This window comes from Camelina sativa, chromosome 19 (genome assembly GCF_030686135.1).
Source record: "Camelina sativa cultivar CO46 ecotype springtype chromosome 19, ASM3068613v1".
NCBI lineage: Eukaryota > Viridiplantae > Streptophyta > Magnoliopsida > Brassicales > Brassicaceae > Camelina > Camelina sativa.
This window is the reverse complement of record NC_141898.1, coordinates 14,160,945-14,181,482: the sequence shown is the minus strand read 5'-3', so window position 1 is coordinate 14,181,482 and position 20,538 is coordinate 14,160,945. Positions and strand designations below refer to the sequence as shown.

Sequence of the window (20,538 nt, the reverse complement as noted above, 5' to 3'; positions counted from 1 at the left end):
TCTTTATCGCTTGTACTAAATTAGGAAAATGAATTAATTTTCTGATAAATATAAAAATTTACGATGAAAAAAGTCTTAATTGTTTGTGGTAAATGATTCATTGCTAATTGATGCTATAATTATGCCTCCGTTTTACTAACTGAGATATTAAACTAATTATTCTGATTATAGTGATTGAGAATTTGAAAGTAATGTACTTGTACATCTAGATTTTAGGAGTATTATGGCTAATTAGCATATACAGTTGAGAGTTAAAAATGTTTTCAATTGAAGAGCGTTTTTAACACTTGATTTTGTTTCAAAAAAAAGTGTCATTTTGTATTCATTTAAATGAAATCTTAGCATTTGTAAATTAATTGAAAATATTTTTGAAACTAACTAACGTAAATATATATATTTTTAAAATGTCCATTAACTAAAACAGATAATTTTTATTTTAAAAAATCAAGATTTTTGATAAGTATAGTAATTTGGTAAGAAAGAACTAACCGAGAAAGTGGTTACATACCTCCCAAAATTTGGTTTAAGGCTAAAAAATAAAGTCAGAACAATGTGATTCAACCATATCTATCACGGAAGGCGACAGTTAATAAACGCCGTTAAATGAAACTGATCCTACCCCGTACGATAAATCTTAACGTCAAGTGGAATAATAATAATAATAGTTAACGGAGTTAAGCTGCTTCTTCCTACCTTCGTTGCTTGCCTATATATAAAGAGATGTGATTTCATCTTCAGCTTCTTCAACTTAGATCTCTCTCTCTCTTTCTCCTCCTACATTTGTCTCCATTAAGCACAGAGGAGAGAGAGCTTCTATATATCCAACAATGGCGGTCTTCTTTAGCAGCAGAAGCTTCTTAGCTCTCTCAGCAACTCTAATCATTCTAGCATTATGTGTAAATGCATCAACAATGTAAAGCTTCGTAGCATTTCGAAACTTTCCAAATCTTTCTACTAGTTAAAGGGGAGAAGTAACATTTGTCTTTACTTTTTTTTTGTGTTTACAGAGCTAACGAAACAGAGGAGCTCAAGTCGCATAGCTCAAGTAATTCATCGACGGTTGATAAGTAAGTCTTTAAATTTCCTAGTCAATCTCAGCCGTCCAGATTTAATCAACGAAAATGCTAATACGACGTCGTTTTGAAATTGCTCTGTTTTCTCAGATTATCTAACGACGATGGTGCATGGAACGAACACGCCGTTAAAAACCCAGAAGAAGTAGCAGCAATGGTCGATATGTAAGATCTCTCCCTTTTAAAGTAATGTCTTTTTTTAATATATATAGCAATTAATAAGACATTTTTATTTCACTTTTATATTAATAACCCTTCAGATAGTTAAACGTTGTGTTTCCCTTAAATATTAATTTTACATAAGACCCAAAATAACAATAAAATTGCACCCATAAATGTTTTTATTCTATATCTCTAATTTTAGAAAACCTCGTTTTAGTGTTATTGCACAACTTGGGTTTTTATATGCGACACAGACACGCCGTGATCGCCATTTAAAGCGCCTCTCTCGTCGCTATTTCTTTCCTCACCCCACCGACGCAATTTTTCTTTTTTTTTTTTTGGTAATAAATGTTTACACATTTTTGTGTATAAATTTATGTTGTACTAACATTTACTTTAAAAAACATTACAAAAATAGAAAATTAAAAAGGTGTCCGTATGGTTCCGTATCATATGGTTACATTAATTACACCACATGGTTTCCTTCTTCTACTCCTCCACGTGACTTCAAGGGCTTTAATATGAAATCAAAAACTTTACGGGTTGATTTGATAACAAATTAAGGGCTTTAACGTGAAATCAAAAGCTTTCTTGGTCGATTTGATAACAAATTAAAAACTAAGTTCTCTTTTTGTTATTATTAAAATTTAACAGGACGATTAAGAACAGTACAGAGCGGAGGAGGTTAGGATTCTTCTCATGCGCCACCGGAAACCCAATCGACGACTGTTGGAGATGTGACCGGAACTGGCATCTCCGTCGTAAGCGTCTCGCGAACTGCGCGATTGGATTCGGTCGTAACGCAGTCGGAGGACGCGACGGTCGTTACTACGTCGTCACTGATCCGTCAGACCACGACGCGGTTAATCCTCGACCGGGAACGCTCCGCCACGCCGTGATCCAAGACCGTCCGCTATGGATCGTGTTCAAGCGCGACATGGTGATCACTCTGAGTCAGGAGCTGATCATGAACAGCTTCAAAACGATCGATGGACGTGGCGTGAACGTCGCGATCGCCGGCGGTGCTTGTATCACGATCCAGTTTGTGACGAACATTATCATCCACGGGATTAATATACATGATTGTAGAAGGACTGGTAACGCTATGGTTCGGAGCTCGCCGTCGCATTACGGGTGGAGGACTATGGCGGATGGTGATGCGATTTCGATTTTTGGATCGAGTCATATTTGGATTGATCACAACTCGTTGTCTAATTGTGCTGATGGATTGGTTGATGCGATTATGGGATCTACTGCTATTACTATCTCCAATAACTATATGACTCACCACAACGAGGTTTGCTTCCTTTGCTGAGCTTAAAAATGATGATTATGTGGAGATAGTGTAGTGAACTGAATTGTGTAGGTTGTGGTGAAGATTCCTAGTGTGTGTTTTTGTAAGTTGGCAATGGACTTTTTAATAAGTTGAGAAGAGTTTTTATTGATGGGAATGGCAGGTTATGTTGATGGGGCATAGTGATTCATACACCAGAGACAAGATGATGCAAGTGACCATAGCATATAACCATTTTGGGGAAGGGCTTATACAGAGAATGCCAAGGTTCTTCATCTGTTTCTTGTTTTGTTTCCGATGATTTGTGTTTGCTACAGAAGTCAGGAGTGCTGATGCTTTTGCTGTTATTGTACAGGTGTAGACATGGTTATTTCCATGTTGTAAACAATGATTACACTCACTGGGTAATGTATGCAATTGGTGGAAGTGCTAACCCTACCATCAATAGCCAAGGCAATCGGTTCCTTGCCCCTGGTAACCCTTTTGCCAAAGAGGTATATCATTATTTCTCTCTTTCATTAATCTTAGTTGATTGATGTAGGACAGATGGATTAAATGTAATATTTTTGTTTGATAGGTGACGAAGAGGGTAGGTTCATGGCAAGGGGAATGGAAGCAATGGAACTGGAGATCACAGGGAGACCAAATGCTCAACGGTGCCTACTTCACTAGATCTGGAGCTGCTGCTCCTGCAAGCTATGCCAGAGCATCTAGTTTGGGAGCTAAACCAGCTTCCGTTGTAAGAATGCTTACCTACAGCTCCGGTGCCCTTAAATGCAGGTATGGTATGCGGTGTTAGTTAATTGTATAATCCTCAACCCAAAGACCAAAGAGGGATACTGACTAGCTCAGGGAAACAAAAGAAGAAAAATAATTTGTTTTCTTCGTTCCCGATGTTTTACATATCATTGTCTCTTTTTTTCTCGTTTCTCTTCCTTCTCTTTTACCATCTTAGACTCCTCTCTGCTTCAAATCGTCAATCTGGGCCAGCTTTGATGAGCTTCAGTGTTGTTCGACTCCAAATTGTAGTACAGTGCATCATTCTTCTTCTTCTTAATCCTCATTACTCATTTGGTGTGTATCATCATGTATCATATATTCTTCTATCAATATAATTACTTTGAACTGCTTGTGTTACACCATTCTCATCAACAAATATAGATTAAAATCAAAATCAAAATGGTTTCTTGCCAAGGAAACAAATGCAAATAGCCAACTAAAGTAAGAGAAATTACAAACAAACAAAAAATAACTTGTAGAACATAGATTGACTCAAAATGGAGTTTCGGCGTCGCTCCTGGTTTCTGTTGGGCTGTACAATGCTGATCTATTCCTTGGTCTGTTCTCTTCCAATTGCTTCACAACCTCTTCCATGGTGGGTCTAACTGTTGTAACAGGAGCACAACATCCCATTGCCAGCTTCAATGCATGAACCAAACCTTCTTCCATTGGGCTCCTAACTCCTTTCATTGCCTCCAAGTCGAAAACCTCCATTGTCGTCTCTTCCAAGACCGCAGCTTTAACCAAAGAAGGTAGATCCACATATTCATTACCGTTCCTTCCACTCTTTCCCGGTTTCTTCCCCATCAATATCTCCAAGAGAAGGATCCCAAAGGCGTAAACATCACTCCTTGGATTGCACTTCTTCATCTTGTGAAGTTCAGGTGCCTTGTACCCGTCAGATTTCGCCTGTGAGACAATCTCATCGGCTACTGCCTGTACCATTATCTTGTCAAGTCCAAACTCAGTTAGCCTAGCAAAGAAAAAATCGTCCACGAGCACATTCTTTGATCTAATATTTCCATGGATGACAGGAACTTCTTGTCCGGTATGAAGATAAGCAAGTCCTCTCGCTATGCCAAGTGCAATCTTGTGTCTCCTGGCCCAATTCAGAGCTGGCTTTCCAGGTTTACTTTCTGCACATCATTCAAACAACAAACTTCAACACATGAATAACTAAAAACCGAGCAAGAAGGACTTGTAAGTTGTAACAAGATGATAAAATGGGAAGAAGATGGATGATGAAAGCAAATACCGTGCAACAAATCATGTAAGCTTATGTTAGGAAGATAGTCATAGATGAGAAGCTTTTCTCCTCTTTTCCCCTGATAGAAAGCTCTCAAAGGAACCAAATTCTCATGCCGAATACGCCCCAATTGCCTTATAACAGGCAGACAAGAACTTTTATCCTTACAAGTACCTTCTCTCAACAGCCTCAAAGCAATATTCCCTCCATCACTAAGCTTTGCCTTATAAACTGTACCATAGCTAGTCTTCTCCATAACTTGCCCCGTTGCATTCAAAACATCGTCCAATGTCAGATTCTCACCACCTTGGAACACTATTAACTTCCCTTCACCGCCTTCTTTTTCACCGATTTCATCTTCTTCATCACCTTCTTCCATATCATCTTCACTCTCTATACTACTCTTTCTCTTCTTGTTCTGCAAATACCCTATTAACAACGAAGCCACAACAACAGCCCCGGACATTAAACCAATCACCAGACCAGCAACAGCACCTGGACTCAACCTAGAGGAGCCAAGACAAGGTTTCAAAGGCAAACCACAAAGGCTAGGACTGTTCCCTTCAAAAGATTCTGCTCCAAACTTTGATTCACCAAAATCTGGTAACATCCCACTGAAGTTATTGTGAGAAAGATTGATGCTTTCTAGTTGTAATACAGCTAAACCCTCAGGAACAAGACCCTCAAAGACATTATTTGAAAGATCAAGTGACTTCAGACCTTTAAACCTAGTTATATACTCAGGGAACTCACCAGAGAACTTATTACCACCCAAATCAAGAACTTGGAGATTACCACAAGTCGAATTTGGCAAAGCAGGCTCAGGCAAGACCCCAGACAAGTTATTACCATGAATCTTGAAAGAGACAAGCTTATCACAGAGGTTCCAAATCGAAGCAGGCAAAACCCCAGATAGGGTATTACCACTCAAATCAACATCAGAGAGAGAAGAAGTGTAACCAAGCTCAAGTGGGATTGACCCACTTAAGGAGTTGATGTTGAGGAACACACTTTGAAGCATAGAGAACCCACCAATCTCCCTAGGGAGTGAGCCAGTGAGATTAGCAGAAGGAAGCTGAAGAGAGAGAATGTGAAGAGAAGAGTCGTTGAAGAGAGAGCTGTTAGTCCATTGTGGTGTAGACAGGTCACTACTACACTGAAGAGGAGACCCATCTGCAAATACCCATTTCACCCCTCTCCATTGACAAACCGGGACAGATGAGTTCCAAGAAGACAACAGTAAGCTCTCACTGTTTCCTTGTAGTGAAGGCTTGATCTTTCCTAAAAGAAGCTTCACATCAGAAGACCCAGAGAGAGATGTTCCACAATGACAGTGAAGAATCACCACAAAGAAGAAGAAGAAAGAAACATGAAGAAATCTCAAAACTTCCATGCCCATTTCTCACAAAGAGAGAGAGAAAGAGAGAGAGAGGTTAGTGAAGGGAAAAAGGTAAGAACTTTGAGTTTCAAGGCTGCTCCTTTGTAGCAGAAAGAGAGTGTTGACTACTTTGTAAGCACTTTGGTCAATGATCTCAACGGCTATGATCCAAACTCAAACCTGATTGGTTCCTTACCGTTCGATTAATCCAGAAGTTGGAATCTTTATAATCAGAAAGTGTTTAACCGGATTGATTGCTTACCGTCCGATCAAAGAGTTTAAAGTGATGGACAAGAACGGTATAAATCTACTGATTACTCCTGAATTTATAAAGTTACTTTTCTTTATAACTTTAATTGATTAAACTATTAGCACGCTCAAATTCGGAATTAAAGACTTTTTATCTCTGCCAAAATAATAAAACTGAAGTTCTTTTTATCAAGTTGAAGTTCTTTTTTTTTTTCTGTAAATTGGTTCATAGGGTGTTTCATACTCCTTGAACCTTGTCCGTTGATGAGTTCATTGGGAGACATGACATAAGTGAATGAACAGTTGATGATGGAGAAGGTGGAGGAGTCTTGGATAGTTGTGGTTTCTAGAAAGACAATTTGTTGGAAGTATATATACAGAAAATGCAGAGCCATTATTTTTTTTGAAAAATGGGAAATGTGAATACCTAAGTGAGAAGAAGTTTTGTTGTCTATGTCCTTTTGTGTATTATTTTGCCTATTTCGAAATTTTCAAGGGTGGAGGATCGAGCCAGAACCGGACAATGTTCAAAAACATAATTTTAGATTTGGATTTTGACATTAAACAAGACAGAGTAATTTGTTTTATTGTTTAATTAACCCGCTCTATTTTTTTTTTATAAAGAAAATAGAGTTTGTTTTCTTCATATTAAGCATATGGATAGAAAAACAAAATCTATTTATCTCTTTGTTTTACAAAGAGAAATCACGTTAAAGTTATATTTTGTTTAACAAAAAAAAAATTGTTTTGTATTTTTAACACAAACTTTATTAATTAAATATCAATTTTAAACTTACTATTCCATCTTATTAATTAGGGGGGAAAATGATGAATGATTTGCAAAACAACTAGCTTGTTCCCTTTACAGACTACAACTACCACTACAAATCTGTTTTAAGTCAGAGCAGATTCAAAAAAAAAAAAATTGTAATGTTATCGAGTTTGGCTTTTAGTAATATAGAATTGTTTGAATCCCGGTTCAAAAAGAAAAATATCATAGATCATAAGAAAAGGTTAAATACAATTATCTTTATTTTGACCTTGTTGGATTTAGTCTAATCAGACTACATATTACATAATTAGAAAACATACAGATATGTTTGGAAGTCGGGAAAATTATTTATTGTTGTATTGCATCTCTAAGGGTGACTACACAATTTCGAATCTCAATCCTGTTGGAATTGTAAAACTAAAGACCACATAATTATAGAGCAATATTGTATATGTTATCCCAAGTTTCCAGATGTATAAGTATATCTCATGCAACTATATAGAAGAAGACAGATGAAAACATGAGAAATCACCGATTAGATTACTGACTCAAATATGTCACGTCTTTATCAACATCTGAAACTATTCAACTACCACGCTCTGCTCCTTTTGCAATCAACTTCACTTTCATAAGATCAGATTATTCATCAACTCTACTTTTTTTGTTTTCTTTTGTTTCTCTATTCTATTTTATAAGTCATATGTTTTCAAGTTTTCAACCGTCTCACGGCTTTGTAGTAGGGCCTGAATTGAGAAAAGTGTGGTGTGGATATTTGGCACGGGTCAGATCAATCTTTTTGAATCTCTCCATTCATTAGGTGGTGTCCATTACTCATTGATACATACAACAAATGAACAAACAGGGTTCAAGGCTTCAAGCTAACCAGATAAACAAAAGTATAATAGAATCGAAAGTGGTAAACGAACAAACTCTTCTTAGAGCATTCCCATCGGTGGGATCTGTTTTATTTTCTAATAATAAAATGGAATAAAAATAAAGTTTTAATCATTTTATTTCTTCGAACCGTGTCTCTGCGCTGATGAAATTAGATACTGAGAGACCCACAACGTGTCAAAATTCTATTGATTGCGTTTGGTTTTTTTTTTTTTCTCTTTTATTTTTTCTGCATTTGCCTCTCTTTCCCTTTTGACACAAACAAAAATTCGAAAGCAAAAATCGATTTTTCAAAATCTGATTCACAACCTAATCGAAGTTCCCATCGATCTCGAAGCTCGTTTTAGTTTATAGGCTTCAATCTCTGAATCTGCGTTAGAAAAGCTAAGCAAGAGCAATCAATTCCATGGCGTTATGTTCTACATTATATCTTTTTCTTCTTTTTTTTTTGGGGTATAATTTTGTAATCCCTTTCAGCTACTGCTAGATTTTGTTGATTTTGATTTGTGCTTCAGAAATTTTGGTGATCTGTGATCTGATTATTTTGTTGTGCACTTGCCGACTTATATCTTCGATCCGATGCTATTTTGATTTTGGACGAGTTTGATTATCTTCGTCTTTATTTTTTTTCCTTGAGTCTCGGTGTATATGCAACTGTGGATTTTTTTTTTGACCATCTTTCGGGGCATTTTCTGATTGTGCTTTTTTTTTGTATTAGGTCTGCATATGGACTTGCTCTGCCACTAGGGAGTGATGATGGTGTTCAACCTCCGAAGAATAACAAAATTAGGACTTGTCAAGTTGGACATGAGGAATTTAGTGGTTTGAGTTTTCAAATGCTTCACGTTCTAATTTTCTGAGGTTCTTATTAGCTTTTCTTCCTCACTTGTTATTCTTTGTTGTTACAACTTTTATGCTAGAGTAATCAGGAAAGAAAGCTTTTATGCTAGAGTAATTAGCTTTTATGCTAGAGTAATTAGCTTTTCCCATTGTGCTTCTATGCTTTGTCATTGTTCAAAACTTGCATTTAGTTTTGAGGAATTGCTTACAGTCGTAGGCTCTAGGAAGGTTGCTTCAGCCTAAGTGTGTGTTTCAGCTCATCTGAGCTTGGTTGTTCCAATGGGATTTGGATTCGGCTGAAGAGTTGATCAAACTGGACCCTGAGTCGAACTGTCTTTAAATTCAGGATTTGGATTCGCCACCAATTATGGAGGAAGATGAAATCAAATCGGTTCCGGTTAACGAAGAGAGAGCTATTGTTCTTTATAATCCTCTCCAGCATTATCATCAACCTCCTCACCTTTTTGTTGATACAGACTTGGTTTTAGGGCTCAAGAGTAAGTTTGCTTTACCTTTTTGATCAATCTGTTTTAGTTTTGTGTTTCCGTGGTGTACAAAATGCTATTGTTTTATGAGGTGATTGACTCGAGTGTAGGGGGAGTTGAAACATTTGTTGTTAGCTTTCGTCTTTGCATTAGGGGATCATTTTTGTTCTCGATTAAGATATTTGACTATTCTGATGGGTGGTGTGATTGCTCTTTACCTTGTTTTGCAGATATGTTTTTGCGTTCTTCGGCATCCCTTTAATTTTGTTGTAACCTCTCCAGTGTGTTTTTAAATCAGAGACGTCTGCTCCTTGGTGCCACCATCGCTTGTCCTAAAGTTGATGCTTTCACCGCTGCTTCTCAGAGAAGGTAACGTTAAAAAGCTTTTTTACAAGTTCTCATTGATTGTTGAAATTGATTTCTTGTTTTCTTCTCAATTTTTCTTCTCGATTGTGTGGACTACCACCCGTGGATGTCCAGTCCCACAAACTTCATGCTACAGATGTCCAATCCTGAGCGTGAGGGGGGTGTGTTAGAATATATCCCACATCGGAAGAAACATAATTCCTTGAGCAATATATATAGTATGAGGCAATCCTCCTCTCTTGAGCTAGCTTTTGGGAGTGAGTTAGGCCCATTACTAATATGGCATCAGAGACCAAGGTTAAAGCCCAATGTCTCAATTATGGGGTACACTCGTGGATGTCCAGTCCCACAAACTTCACGTTTCAGATATTGATCCTGAACGTGAGGGGAATGTATTAGAATTGTCCCACATCGAGACTTGGCAATATTTGGGACTAATATAAATAGTACATGGATCCCTCCACTCATTGTCAATTGGTTTTGGGTTGGATATCCATGTTTACTAATAATAACTAATGCTCTTTACCTTGTTTTGCAGATATGTTTTTGCGTGATGCTGGGACCCATCCCAGTTCCAGTCCTTTGAGGAACCGTCTGCGCCAAAGATTACTGAGTTGGATGGTGAGGATGAGATGAGATGATGGAGGAAGCAGCCATGGATGTGGAAGAAGCATCGCTGCCACCGCAGCAGCCGCAACTCGTGGGAGGGTTGTATCAGTGGCAACAGCAGCAACAACTTCATTGTATGGTACCACAACTTCCCCAAATCAACTCTACTCCTATCTCTACTTCCACAACTTCTTCTTTTTAAACCACACTTTTTTAGTATTGTAATTTATGTTTTAATGTTTTTATATTGTAATATATTTGTTTTTTTATACAGTTTCTAGTTTTATTTTTCTAATATTGCATAGATTATATAACCAACATTTATAACATTATAAAATATACTTTAAACACATTTTTAATAAAAATTATATAAGACACTCATATTTGGGGATGATTAATGGGAGGAGAAAAAAATAAAAATATGGGATGAAGATCAAAACTTAGATTAGTATTCTTTTTAATATTATTAAAAATTATTGACACTGATTTGAGGAATGGTCATGCTCTTAGAATGTCCATAGCTTGTGGGCGTGTGTTTAAAGGAGGCCTAGCTATTTTTTTCTTATTAGGCCCATCATTTTTAAGTCTTAGCCTTTAAAGACATTTTTATTTCTAAACTCTTGTAAACCCCCCTTAATAGAAAGAAAAAGATCCCCATCCCAAACTCACCACTTTAGAAGATTTCAAATTGCTTTTATTTCATTAATCTAATATGTCTTTTATGATTTTTTCTTTAGTTGTACTTTTAAATATGTGTAAGTAATAATTCACTGATCGATATATTTAGAATGACTTTTTAAATGCATGAGTTAACTTTGAATGAGTAATACTGTAACATCCCGGTTTAGAAGTGTTTTATAAGTCTCGACACCTTCTCCTTACTGTTGTTGTTGCGGATTTCATGCTTAAGCTGTGAATAAAGCAAAGAGAGAGCAAGAGAGAGAAGCTTGGTGTGGTGTGAAGAAGATTAAGAAGAAATCATTATCGTCATGGTTTAATAGAAAAGGGTTTCGACATAGCAAATCGTACCCAAAGCTTCGTGAGGTGCTTCGTCTCAAACGCGAACTGAGACCAGAGGGGATTGTAAGTGCGATCGTGGGCTGTCTGGTACCTAATCGACACGAGGGAAACTCTTTGACGTCTAGGACTAGCTTTCCACTTGGGGGATTTTGAAGTTAACGGGTGTTACTGGGCTGTTGCAGACGCGAGGAGAATCTCTCTTGGTTTTATTTGTTATTAGAATCATCTTGTTAAGGTAATGTGTAGTGTGCAATCATGACAATGATGAAGAGGATGATCTAGGGTCTCGGTTTTGTGATGTTGTTTTTTAGTGTTGGTATTGTTGAAACCTTAGATAGAAATATGTTAAGTTGTTGGTTATGTTTTATGTTCCGATGTGCATATTGTTTGTTTGGTATGTTTGGATTGTAATTAAATATTATGAAATATTTAATTATATTATATTTTAAATATAAAAAAATGAGTCGGGTTGTTTTAAATACTTCTGTAACCAATGAAAATTTATGCTAAATAGTTTTGTGAACTGATCAAACCGAAACTCATAGGTATATAATTTTGTGAATTAATTTCGGGACGGTTCTAATGTTTTTTCCTTTATTATTTGTGTTGTATTTGCATTTCATGAATCCTTCTCGCATACCTAAATGTCTAATGCCTTTTTATTTTCCAATCAATTTATTCAATGCTAGTACCTTCTTGTTTCTATTACATTAGGTAGTTATTTTAGTGATTGAAAAACTAAACTAAAAATAAATTGATTTAGCTACCCTCTCTTATCGAATACTTTTCGTGTTCCATTGATCTTGGTGGGGTTCGATCTTGTAATTACTACTAACATTTGCGGGTTGCTAAATTGTTTTTAAACTTAATTGTGGCAATTGCAAAATAAATTATGAACATATCGATTTTCTTTCCTTATATTAAGTCAAAGAGGCTTTGTTCATACATATACGAGTCTTGACCTCTAACCAAAAAAACGTCTATGCAAACTCTTTAAAGTTTAAAGACTCTATCTTTTAAACTATCTGCACATAAAATAATACTTTAAAGTTTTGTCTTAGTAAGAATTTTTTGTTTGCCTAAGCTAACTTCTATTGTCGAAATCGTTTTGTATTATGCTGGTCCTTGTCAGTGCCGTGCTTAAGGTATTGTGAAAAGGGCATTTGCCCTAAGCCACCGATTTTTTAAAATTTATTAAGCCACATTTTTTTTCTATCTAGGCTTATATATATCTAAGTTGATGACATAAATATGTTTGTAAAGTGGTGTTTTGTTTGAGAAATCCATGACATTATGTCATTACAAGAAAATCAATATTTTTTATGTATAAGGAAATTTCTGCGCATAAAACAATTACTTTTTATAGTTATAACTATAGTATAAGAATACTAATGGAAGACAATTAATAAAAAGAGATAATTAAGAATAAAAGAATTATGTTTTGGAATTGTGGCTAAAAATATTTTTAGAAAAAAAGATAGAAAAATTTGGTTTATATTATTTTTTTTCATCTTAACATCATTGTTTTTTTGAAATAAATAAAAAAATAATTAATATCTTTAATAACAAAAGCCACAATTTTTATCCGCCCTAAACCACAAATAGCCTGAGCACGACACTGGTCCTTGTAGGGTTTGATCTAGTAATTACTACTAGGACACAATAATTGCACATTGCAATTAGTAAACTGGTGTTAAACCTAATTGTGGAAATTGTAAAATAAAACATATTAACCTTCTTTACTTATATGAAATCATATATGCTTTTAGTTTGTAAGTGTGAGTATGACATCTGACAAAAAAACCGTCATGAACATATTGACATTTTTGCTTATATGAATTCAGATGCTTTTAGTTCATAAATGTGAGTCTGACATCTGACCAAAAAAACCGTCCATGAATATATCGCCTTTTTTTACGTATACAAAGTCATATGTGCTTTTATTTTATAAACGTGAGTCTCGCATATGACAAAAAAAACCATCCATGAACATATGGACCTTCTTTGCTTATACGAAGCTATAAATGCTTTTAGTTCATAAATGTGAGTCTCACATCTGCTAAAAAAACCGTCCATGAACAATTGACCTTCGTTGCTTATACGAAGCCATAGATGCTTTTAGTTAATAAATGTGAGTCTTAACATATGACAAAAAGGCATCCATGAACATATTGAGCTTCTTTGCTTATATGAAACCATATATACTTTTAGTTCATAAATGTGAGTCTGACATCTAACAAGAAAAACCGTCCATATAAACTCTTCAAAGTTCAAAAACCGCATTTTCATATGAAACGACACTTTCAAGTTTGTCTCACTTGTATTAGGAATCCACACTAAGCATTAAGTTTACCATACTCCAAAGTTTGGTTTTAGAGCTGGTCTCTGGATAGACAAATGCTTTATCGATCATTTTCATTTTGTTTCATTGTTTTCAATATATTTTTCTATAACTGTCACAGATCTATTGACATAGTGAGATAAAAATAATTACAAAGCTTTCTCAGTTACAATCGAAGAATTTTAGGCTTTAAATGGTGACAGCGGTTAAACCGGACTATTATCTCAATAGCATGCAAATTAGGAAGATGAAAAGAAGTTCTCATGCGCGTTTAAAGTTGTTTTAAAATGGTATGAAACCATTTATATGATTGGACTCAAATACAAGTGTACGCAACGCCACATTTTGTGGCTAAACCAGTCAAACCTAAATTTCCTTAAAAACGAACTTTCTCAAACTAAATTTAGATGTAAAATGGGTAACCCCGGCTATCCTCTTCCTATTCTATAAGAACGTAATCTTTACAAATAACTCCGTACATTATAAACGATACGTAATAAAGCTCAACTCAAGAAATGAGCCACATACGTATAAAAAGGTACAACAACAAAAAGACTATATATAATCATCTCTCCAGAAATACAACACAAACACCATTTCCAGAATTAATCATTCTTTACAATATCCTGACGGTAAAAAAGGAAGAGAATAGTTAACGACTCGACAAGAAAAAGCAAAAAAATGGAGTAAAAACCCGAACCCCGACCCCGACAACACAGCTTTAATCATAACCCTCCATTTGTCTTTAAGATCCCATGCATGCACGAGAAGTGGAACACTCAGGTACGCTGCCATTTTTTCCTTTTGCCTCTTTATTACTTGCTACATAATAATATTTATATTGTTTCATGTTCTTTCTCTTTTGCTTTCTTCATTTAACAGTTTGAGAAGCTGGTGAAGCGACCACCACACTGGCCGACGGAGAGTTATTGTTTACGTTCCTCTGCGACTTGTTTTGCCTCTTCGTGGTAGCTGCTGACGACGGCGGAGCCTCCTGCTTCTGTCCCGTCGGCTGTCTTACTTTAACCCCTCGTATCAACTGTCACAATATTAAGTAATGATGAGAATTGAATATTATGAAAAACTATTGAAAACAAAATTTGATGTTTCTCTTACATATTTGCCACATTTAACGTCGGAGTATATGACTATGAAATCACCTTCTTGGAGCCCATTGGTTTTCACAAAATCGCCTGTAAAAGTAAATTTTCAAGGAAAATTAGTTAGGCGGCCACAACATTAATAGATTACAGAAGAACAACAAACTATAGAACACAAATTTAATAATGGGTATATTTTCAAAAACGTACCGGTGTTCTCGAGAAGATACATCCTGCTTTTGTTGTTCGGCCAAAATCTACAACCCATTTAAAGAAGAAAATTAAATAACCAAAGAGAGAGACTGGTCAAAGTTCCAACTCTTGACAAATACACGAAAGACATTGAAAACAAAAATAAATCAAATGTTCACTAAATTATCATCGTAATTTACCTGTAGCGCATGTTCCACACACGAGAGGTTCCAATGTCTTCCATGGCTAGAGAGATACCGTCTCTTGCCTCTAGCTCCGGCAAGTGCGTCTCAGCTTCTTTCTGTATATTTTCATTTTCATAAAATTCAGTTCAATAAAAATTAACACCAAAATATCTTTTTAAAAAAAAAAATTAAACCAAAACAGTGAAAATAACAAAAATCGGTTTTACATAAACATAAAAACTTAAAAAGAAAACAAAAAAAGAAATGGAAAAAAGGAAAGCAAATGCTACAAGAAATTAGAAGTAATTTTACTTTTGGCAAGACGATCCTTCCAAGGTTACCCACGTCGCTTTGCTTCAAGACTTTCTGCAAGAGAAACCGCAAATTCTTTTCTGGTTTCCATCCCTTCCAAAAGAAATAAAAATCATTTTAAGTTCCATTGCAAATATCATTAATCAAACAGCTTCATCATCAAACCAATACGACTTGGTGCACTTACACTTCCCTTATAACATTAAACAATGAGAAAGATGAACATTGTGCATATCTACCTGCCGACGATCTGGTACTGGTACTGGTACCGGTACCACCTGCTGACGTGGCATAGCAGAAGCGGAGCCAGCTCGGTCCATCGTTGGTAACTGAGTCTCCATCGGTGGTGGTAACTGAGGTGGCACAGACGGGACGTTTGGCCAATACATCCATGTCCCTCCCGTGGCGGTTGTGGCCACGGGGTTAAGTTGTGGAGCCACCGCGGTACAGGTTTCTCCGACTTGGTTCTGGTTCTGCTGATTAGTGCTGTTGTTGTTGTTGTTGTTGTTGTGTCTATGGTGATGAGACAAGAACCTTCTCTGTCTCGCCATCCGTTTCTTTCTTGCCTCTTTAGTTGCTGAGGAACACAAACGGAGTAGTCTCTGATCTCTCATTTGTCCTGGAGGAATATAAGGGTATTGATACGGATTCATGTTGTATCCGGTGAAACCTGTTGGCTCTCCAAACTGATTATACTGCGGGTTTGGCGGCATGGGGAATTGTTGATGTGGCATGGGACCAGACTGTGGTGGTGGCGGTGGCCATGACGGTGGAGATTCGAGTATAGGCAGATATTCCGGTGGCGGTGGAGGATAACTCGGAGCAGGCATGTATCCGAAACCCGGATCAGAGACAAAAGCTTGTTGTGGTTGTGGTGTAGGAACCCATGTTGAAGGTGAGAAACAGGTTTGATCTGACGGTGGGATTAAGTTGTTGTTATTAGGGTTAGCGTTTTGAAATGGATCTTGTTGGAATGATTGTTGATAAGAGAGGTTGTTGTTGTTGGTGGTGGTGACGGTGCGTCTTCTTTGCAAATGATTAGTTTGCACCCATTCAAGAATCAGCTTCAAAAGCTGCTTCATAGCTTCTTTCCCACCACCTAGCCTTCTCGCCGCTGATTCAATCGTAGCTTTCTTGATCTTCACTTTCCTTAAATCCTCAGCCGACACAGTCTCCTTGTTGTTCTTTAGCCATTCCAAGAACACAGTCGCGAGATCATCGTCTTGTTCCAAGGAAGAATTCATCATTTGCATGTCTCCTCCACTGTTATTCTCCAACATCGGAACAACGACCTGATCTTGTTGTCTCTCAAGGGTTTGGTCCATCAAGTTAGGGTTCTGCGTGTCATCATCTTGGCTGAAGATGGCAGAAGTATCAAAGAACTCGTTGCTATCGAGTAGATCCATGTACCCGAAAGTCTCCATCATATCAATGCAATCACCACCGCCTTCACCGCAACCGAAACCTTGACTAGTTTCTAACGGAATCTCCATGGACGCTGTGGACTGCAATGCGCCAGAAGACTCATCACACTTTCCTGATCCGTATTGGTTTTGGTTGGGAGCCGGATCTTCTCCGTCTGATCTCAAGATAGCCCAAGAAGCAGCTGAGGAAGTGGAGGAAGAAGCAGCTGAAGAAGAAGAGGCTGAGGAGACGATTGCGTTGACAGGAGCTGGAGATGTTGAAGACGATGATGATGACGACATGCATGGGAAATCAGGAAGCGTCGGGAGATCTCCGTAGAAGAGTGAAGGGTCATGATGAACAATCAAGTCATCATCTCCATGAGCATGATGATGACTATGGTCACCTCCATGGTCATTTAGCCAGATCTCTCTACCAACATCATCCATTCCATCCATTAAAATAGCTTCATCAGCATCTCCGGCGAGTATTCCACAATCCTCAGCCAGATCTCCGCCGTTCGCCGCCACATGCAAGCTTTTCATTGGTGTGATGGATCCGTGAATAGTCTTTTCTCGCGATAGTGGAAATGAAAACGATAAAACTAGATTGGAGAGAGAGTGAAAAGTTAGGGTTTTTAGTATTTGTACGGACAGATAGGGTTTGTATGTGGGTAAGGAGGCAAGAAGGAAAAAAAGAAAAAAATTAACCCAACTTGGCTATCATCGAATCTTCAAACAACATAAACTATCTGGCCATCCATCTCCATAAAACAACATATAATCTTTTGAGATTGATCAGAAAGAGCTTGACAAGTTCAAAACTTTACAAAAGAGAAGAAAGAGGATCCACAACATATGAAAAGATCCAACCAAAACTAGCGATTTTCTCTAACTTCAGATGGGCAAAGATTGAAATTAAATATGGTCTAAATTTTGGTTGTGGATCTGAAGTATATATAAGAAGATGTGATATGTTCACAAAGATTGGTCTTTGGTTCTAATGGAACAGAGAAAGAAGTTTAGGTTTTAAAGAGGAAGAACTGTGATGAACAGCTAATATTATGTAATCTAAAACCGTTTGGGTTTACTCCAATGAAGGATAAATACAAGAAGACTCTCTCCTTTTTATTTTATCAAATTATGGAGAGATAGTACTATATATATAACTATAAAATAAACATGGTTAAAATCACCCAAAGAAGAAAATAAGTTAAAATAAGAGAGCCCCATGTGTTCCAGTTTGTTCCATGAAGTTTTTATTTACAACTATAGTTATCATTTTGTATAGTATAAAATATGTTCGTGAACTCTTTTTCTGACGATAAGTGATAATTTTGGTTTTAAGTTATTCTGTTTCTCTTTTGTAGCATTCAATTAACGCAGCGGAAAAAAAAGGAGAGAGACAGGAGTTTTTAAGAAAAAGAGATGTAACAGTTTTCTCAGCATTTGATTTTTCAAAGAAGACAAAAAGCAAACGTTTAAACTTGTGGGCAATATTGACAAAACTGTTGAGCTCATAAAAACTTAAAAACATTTAAAATTCTATTTATATATCATCTTGCAAGAAATAAAAATACATGTCTAGGAGAAAAGACAATGGTTTTTGAAATTACATTGTATTAAAATAATACTAAAACATGCTACATATTAAGTTGAATAAATAACTTTAAAACGAAGAGAAAATAGAAGTCCCCTCGTGCCGCTAGTATCTAAAGGTTGGTACAGAAGTTTGTGCTTCCGAGCCATACGTTCGAATTTGAGTGGTGAGACCAAGCGGTGGTTCTTAAACACTTCTTTTGTATTAAAATATAAAATTTCCAATTATAAGCTTTCCACCTTCTATGTGCAAAATGGTCACTTTTACAAAAGTAAGTTTCGTCGGTCGGTTTTTAAATTATCTGGCCAAAAAGATTCGAAAAACTTGCACTTTCCTATTGAAGTGGAGGAGATAGACACGGATTTTATTACCCTGGAAATAATTACTTTAACATAAGAGTAGTAGCATATGTTTTGTGAATCTTTGTTTCAATGTTTTCCATGAAGAAAAAAAGAAAAAAAACTGTAATTTTAACACGATATATCGCGTACATATAATTTTTATTATTATTTTTATTTAATATTATATTTGTTTGTTAAATATTAAATGTTTTCCTAGAGAAATAATTAAATTTTTCGATCATTTGTACGGCTAAATGCAGAGCCTGCCTTTAACACAGACAGGTGAACAGATGCTTGTGGTCTCCAAATAAGATAGTGAAGACCATGGCCATTGGAATAACCCATATGAGTTATTCAAAAATAAATTAATCATATAGTTAATATTAAACTAATTAAAGCAATTCATTAAGTACTTCAAACAAAATCATTCTTCCACTAGAAAATTCCTATTAAAATTGCTCACTAACTAAAATAAGAATTTTTAAAACAATTATTTATTAATTATCAAATTTGAATAATCTAAAATGACAAAACAATTATTTCAATTACTTATACTCCACAAAAAGAAAAGAAAAATATTTTACATAATTTAGATATATTAAACATATTTTAATGTGCAATATTAAGATGCTTGCTTGTCTGTCTCTAAAGAAAACTTCCTGCATAACTCTTGAAAATAATGTTTAACTACGGAGAGACCAACAATTTCAGTAACATCCTCTAGGAAGAAGAAGAACAGAGAAACTCACAAGCAAATACCATACATAGCCTTGTTAACATCTAACTGATATGAAATTTCTCTGCAATAAACATCACAATTCCAAATTTCTCTGCTAAAAAATCAAACTTTGAGGAGCATACACAAAAAGTCAAGAGAAACCCCCAAAATTGATCCAAATCCCAATCGTCAGATCGAGTAATATAACGATTGCACTGGATACGAACATAAATCGTTCTCAGAGACCACTATCTAACGTGCTTAAGCTGGAACAAGCAATCTCTTCAAGGTGAATCGATTGAAATCAACAAAAATTAGTGAGATTAATATGGTATCACCGTTTCGTCGAGAGAGAAGAGAGATAGATTTGGGGAAAGAAAAAAAAAAGAAAATGAGAAAAAAACTGTGTTTTATATTTTATCAATATCCAACCAGAAATTGACACGTATCTTAGAGCAACGGTTCCTTCCGATACTCCTCAGAGCAACGGTTCTGAGTTTTTTGTGGGCCAATTTTCTTATTTTTCTTTTCTTTTTTCCATCAGAAATTCTATGAGTACTCCTTTAAAAACACTATTGGACATGCTCTTAGTACCAAAGGTCAATGGTTCAAATCTTTTCAAGTATTTTTTTGTGTTTTTCAAGTTTTAAAAAAAAATATTAATGTATAATTGTCCCCACAAAATAATGGGTTTGTCGTCTTAATATTTTCAGAAAAGACTATGGCTAAATATTTATATTATTTTTTTACCCGCAATATACTTCATTACCATTTGTTTGTTATATTTAGTTTGTTTTGTTTAGTGTTTGAGATTCTATTTTGATTGTTAATTATTATAACAGAAAATAAGGGATCTAAATAAATAGTAAGTCATTTATAAGCTATGATTAACTCACATTTTCCTAATGATTTAATTATTTTACACAATCTTAGTTAAATCAACTTAATTTTTATATGTCAAATATTCTAATATTAATAGTGTTGACATAATAAAATGAGGATTTAACCCGTGTTAGCACAAATTTAATGATATTTTATTAATTCCAACTTGTTCTCTTTATAACCTATTATATTACCATATTACATAGTATTTTTTTAAAAACTAATTTTACATATTTGTAATATTTTAAAAATTTATTAAGTTTATATAAATTAATTATAATCCCCTATATAATAAA

At 35.7% G+C, this 20,538-nt stretch overlaps 3 protein-coding genes and 1 long non-coding RNA gene across 7 annotated transcripts; 2 read left to right on the top strand and 2 right to left on the bottom strand.

Moving 5' to 3' along the window:
• Positions 1–544: 544 nt before the first annotated feature.
• Positions 545–3,656, top strand: LOC104766397 (putative pectate lyase 10). The gene is made up of 7 exons (XM_010490274.2): positions 545–913; positions 1,008–1,067; positions 1,164–1,238; positions 1,890–2,532; positions 2,693–2,796; positions 2,885–3,023; positions 3,107–3,656. The coding sequence occupies exons 1-7, from the start codon at positions 828–830 to the stop codon at positions 3,326–3,328; spliced, it is 1,329 nt and encodes a 442-aa protein (XP_010488576.1). The 5' UTR covers positions 545–827; the 3' UTR covers positions 3,329–3,656.
• Positions 3,657–3,671: 15 nt separating this feature from the next.
• LOC104766396 (putative kinase-like protein TMKL1) lies at positions 3,672–6,267 on the bottom strand. The gene is made up of 2 exons (XM_010490273.3): positions 4,565–6,267; positions 3,672–4,445 (listed from the first exon to the last, which is right to left on the bottom strand). The coding sequence occupies exons 1-2, from the start codon at positions 5,952–5,954 to the stop codon at positions 3,802–3,804; spliced, it is 2,034 nt and encodes a 677-aa protein (XP_010488575.1). The 5' UTR covers positions 5,955–6,267; the 3' UTR covers positions 3,672–3,801.
• A 1,518-nt stretch (positions 6,268–7,785) lies between these two features.
• Positions 7,786–10,436, top strand: LOC104766395 (uncharacterized). 4 transcript variants are annotated; one of them, XR_015590445.1, is made up of 6 exons: positions 7,993–8,301; positions 8,567–8,709; positions 9,035–9,185; positions 9,404–9,542; positions 9,654–9,985; positions 10,078–10,436. It is a non-coding gene; the product is annotated as an uncharacterized LOC104766395 (long non-coding RNA). The 4 variants fall into 4 exon arrangements; XR_015590444.1 differs by lacking the exons at positions 7,993–8,301; positions 9,654–9,985 and adding an exon at positions 7,786–7,870; XR_764021.3 differs by lacking the exon at positions 9,654–9,985 and having other exon boundaries at positions 7,824–8,301.
• A 3,533-nt stretch (positions 10,437–13,969) lies between these two features.
• Positions 13,970–18,169, bottom strand: LOC104766394 (B3 domain-containing transcription factor ABI3-like). The gene is made up of 6 exons (XM_010490272.3): positions 15,538–18,169; positions 15,299–15,391; positions 15,002–15,102; positions 14,820–14,866; positions 14,626–14,702; positions 13,970–14,548 (listed from the first exon to the last, which is right to left on the bottom strand). The coding sequence occupies exons 1-6, from the start codon at positions 17,245–17,247 to the stop codon at positions 14,381–14,383; spliced, it is 2,196 nt and encodes a 731-aa protein (XP_010488574.2). The 5' UTR covers positions 17,248–18,169; the 3' UTR covers positions 13,970–14,380.
• Between the last annotated feature and the right edge of the window lie 2,369 nt (positions 18,170–20,538).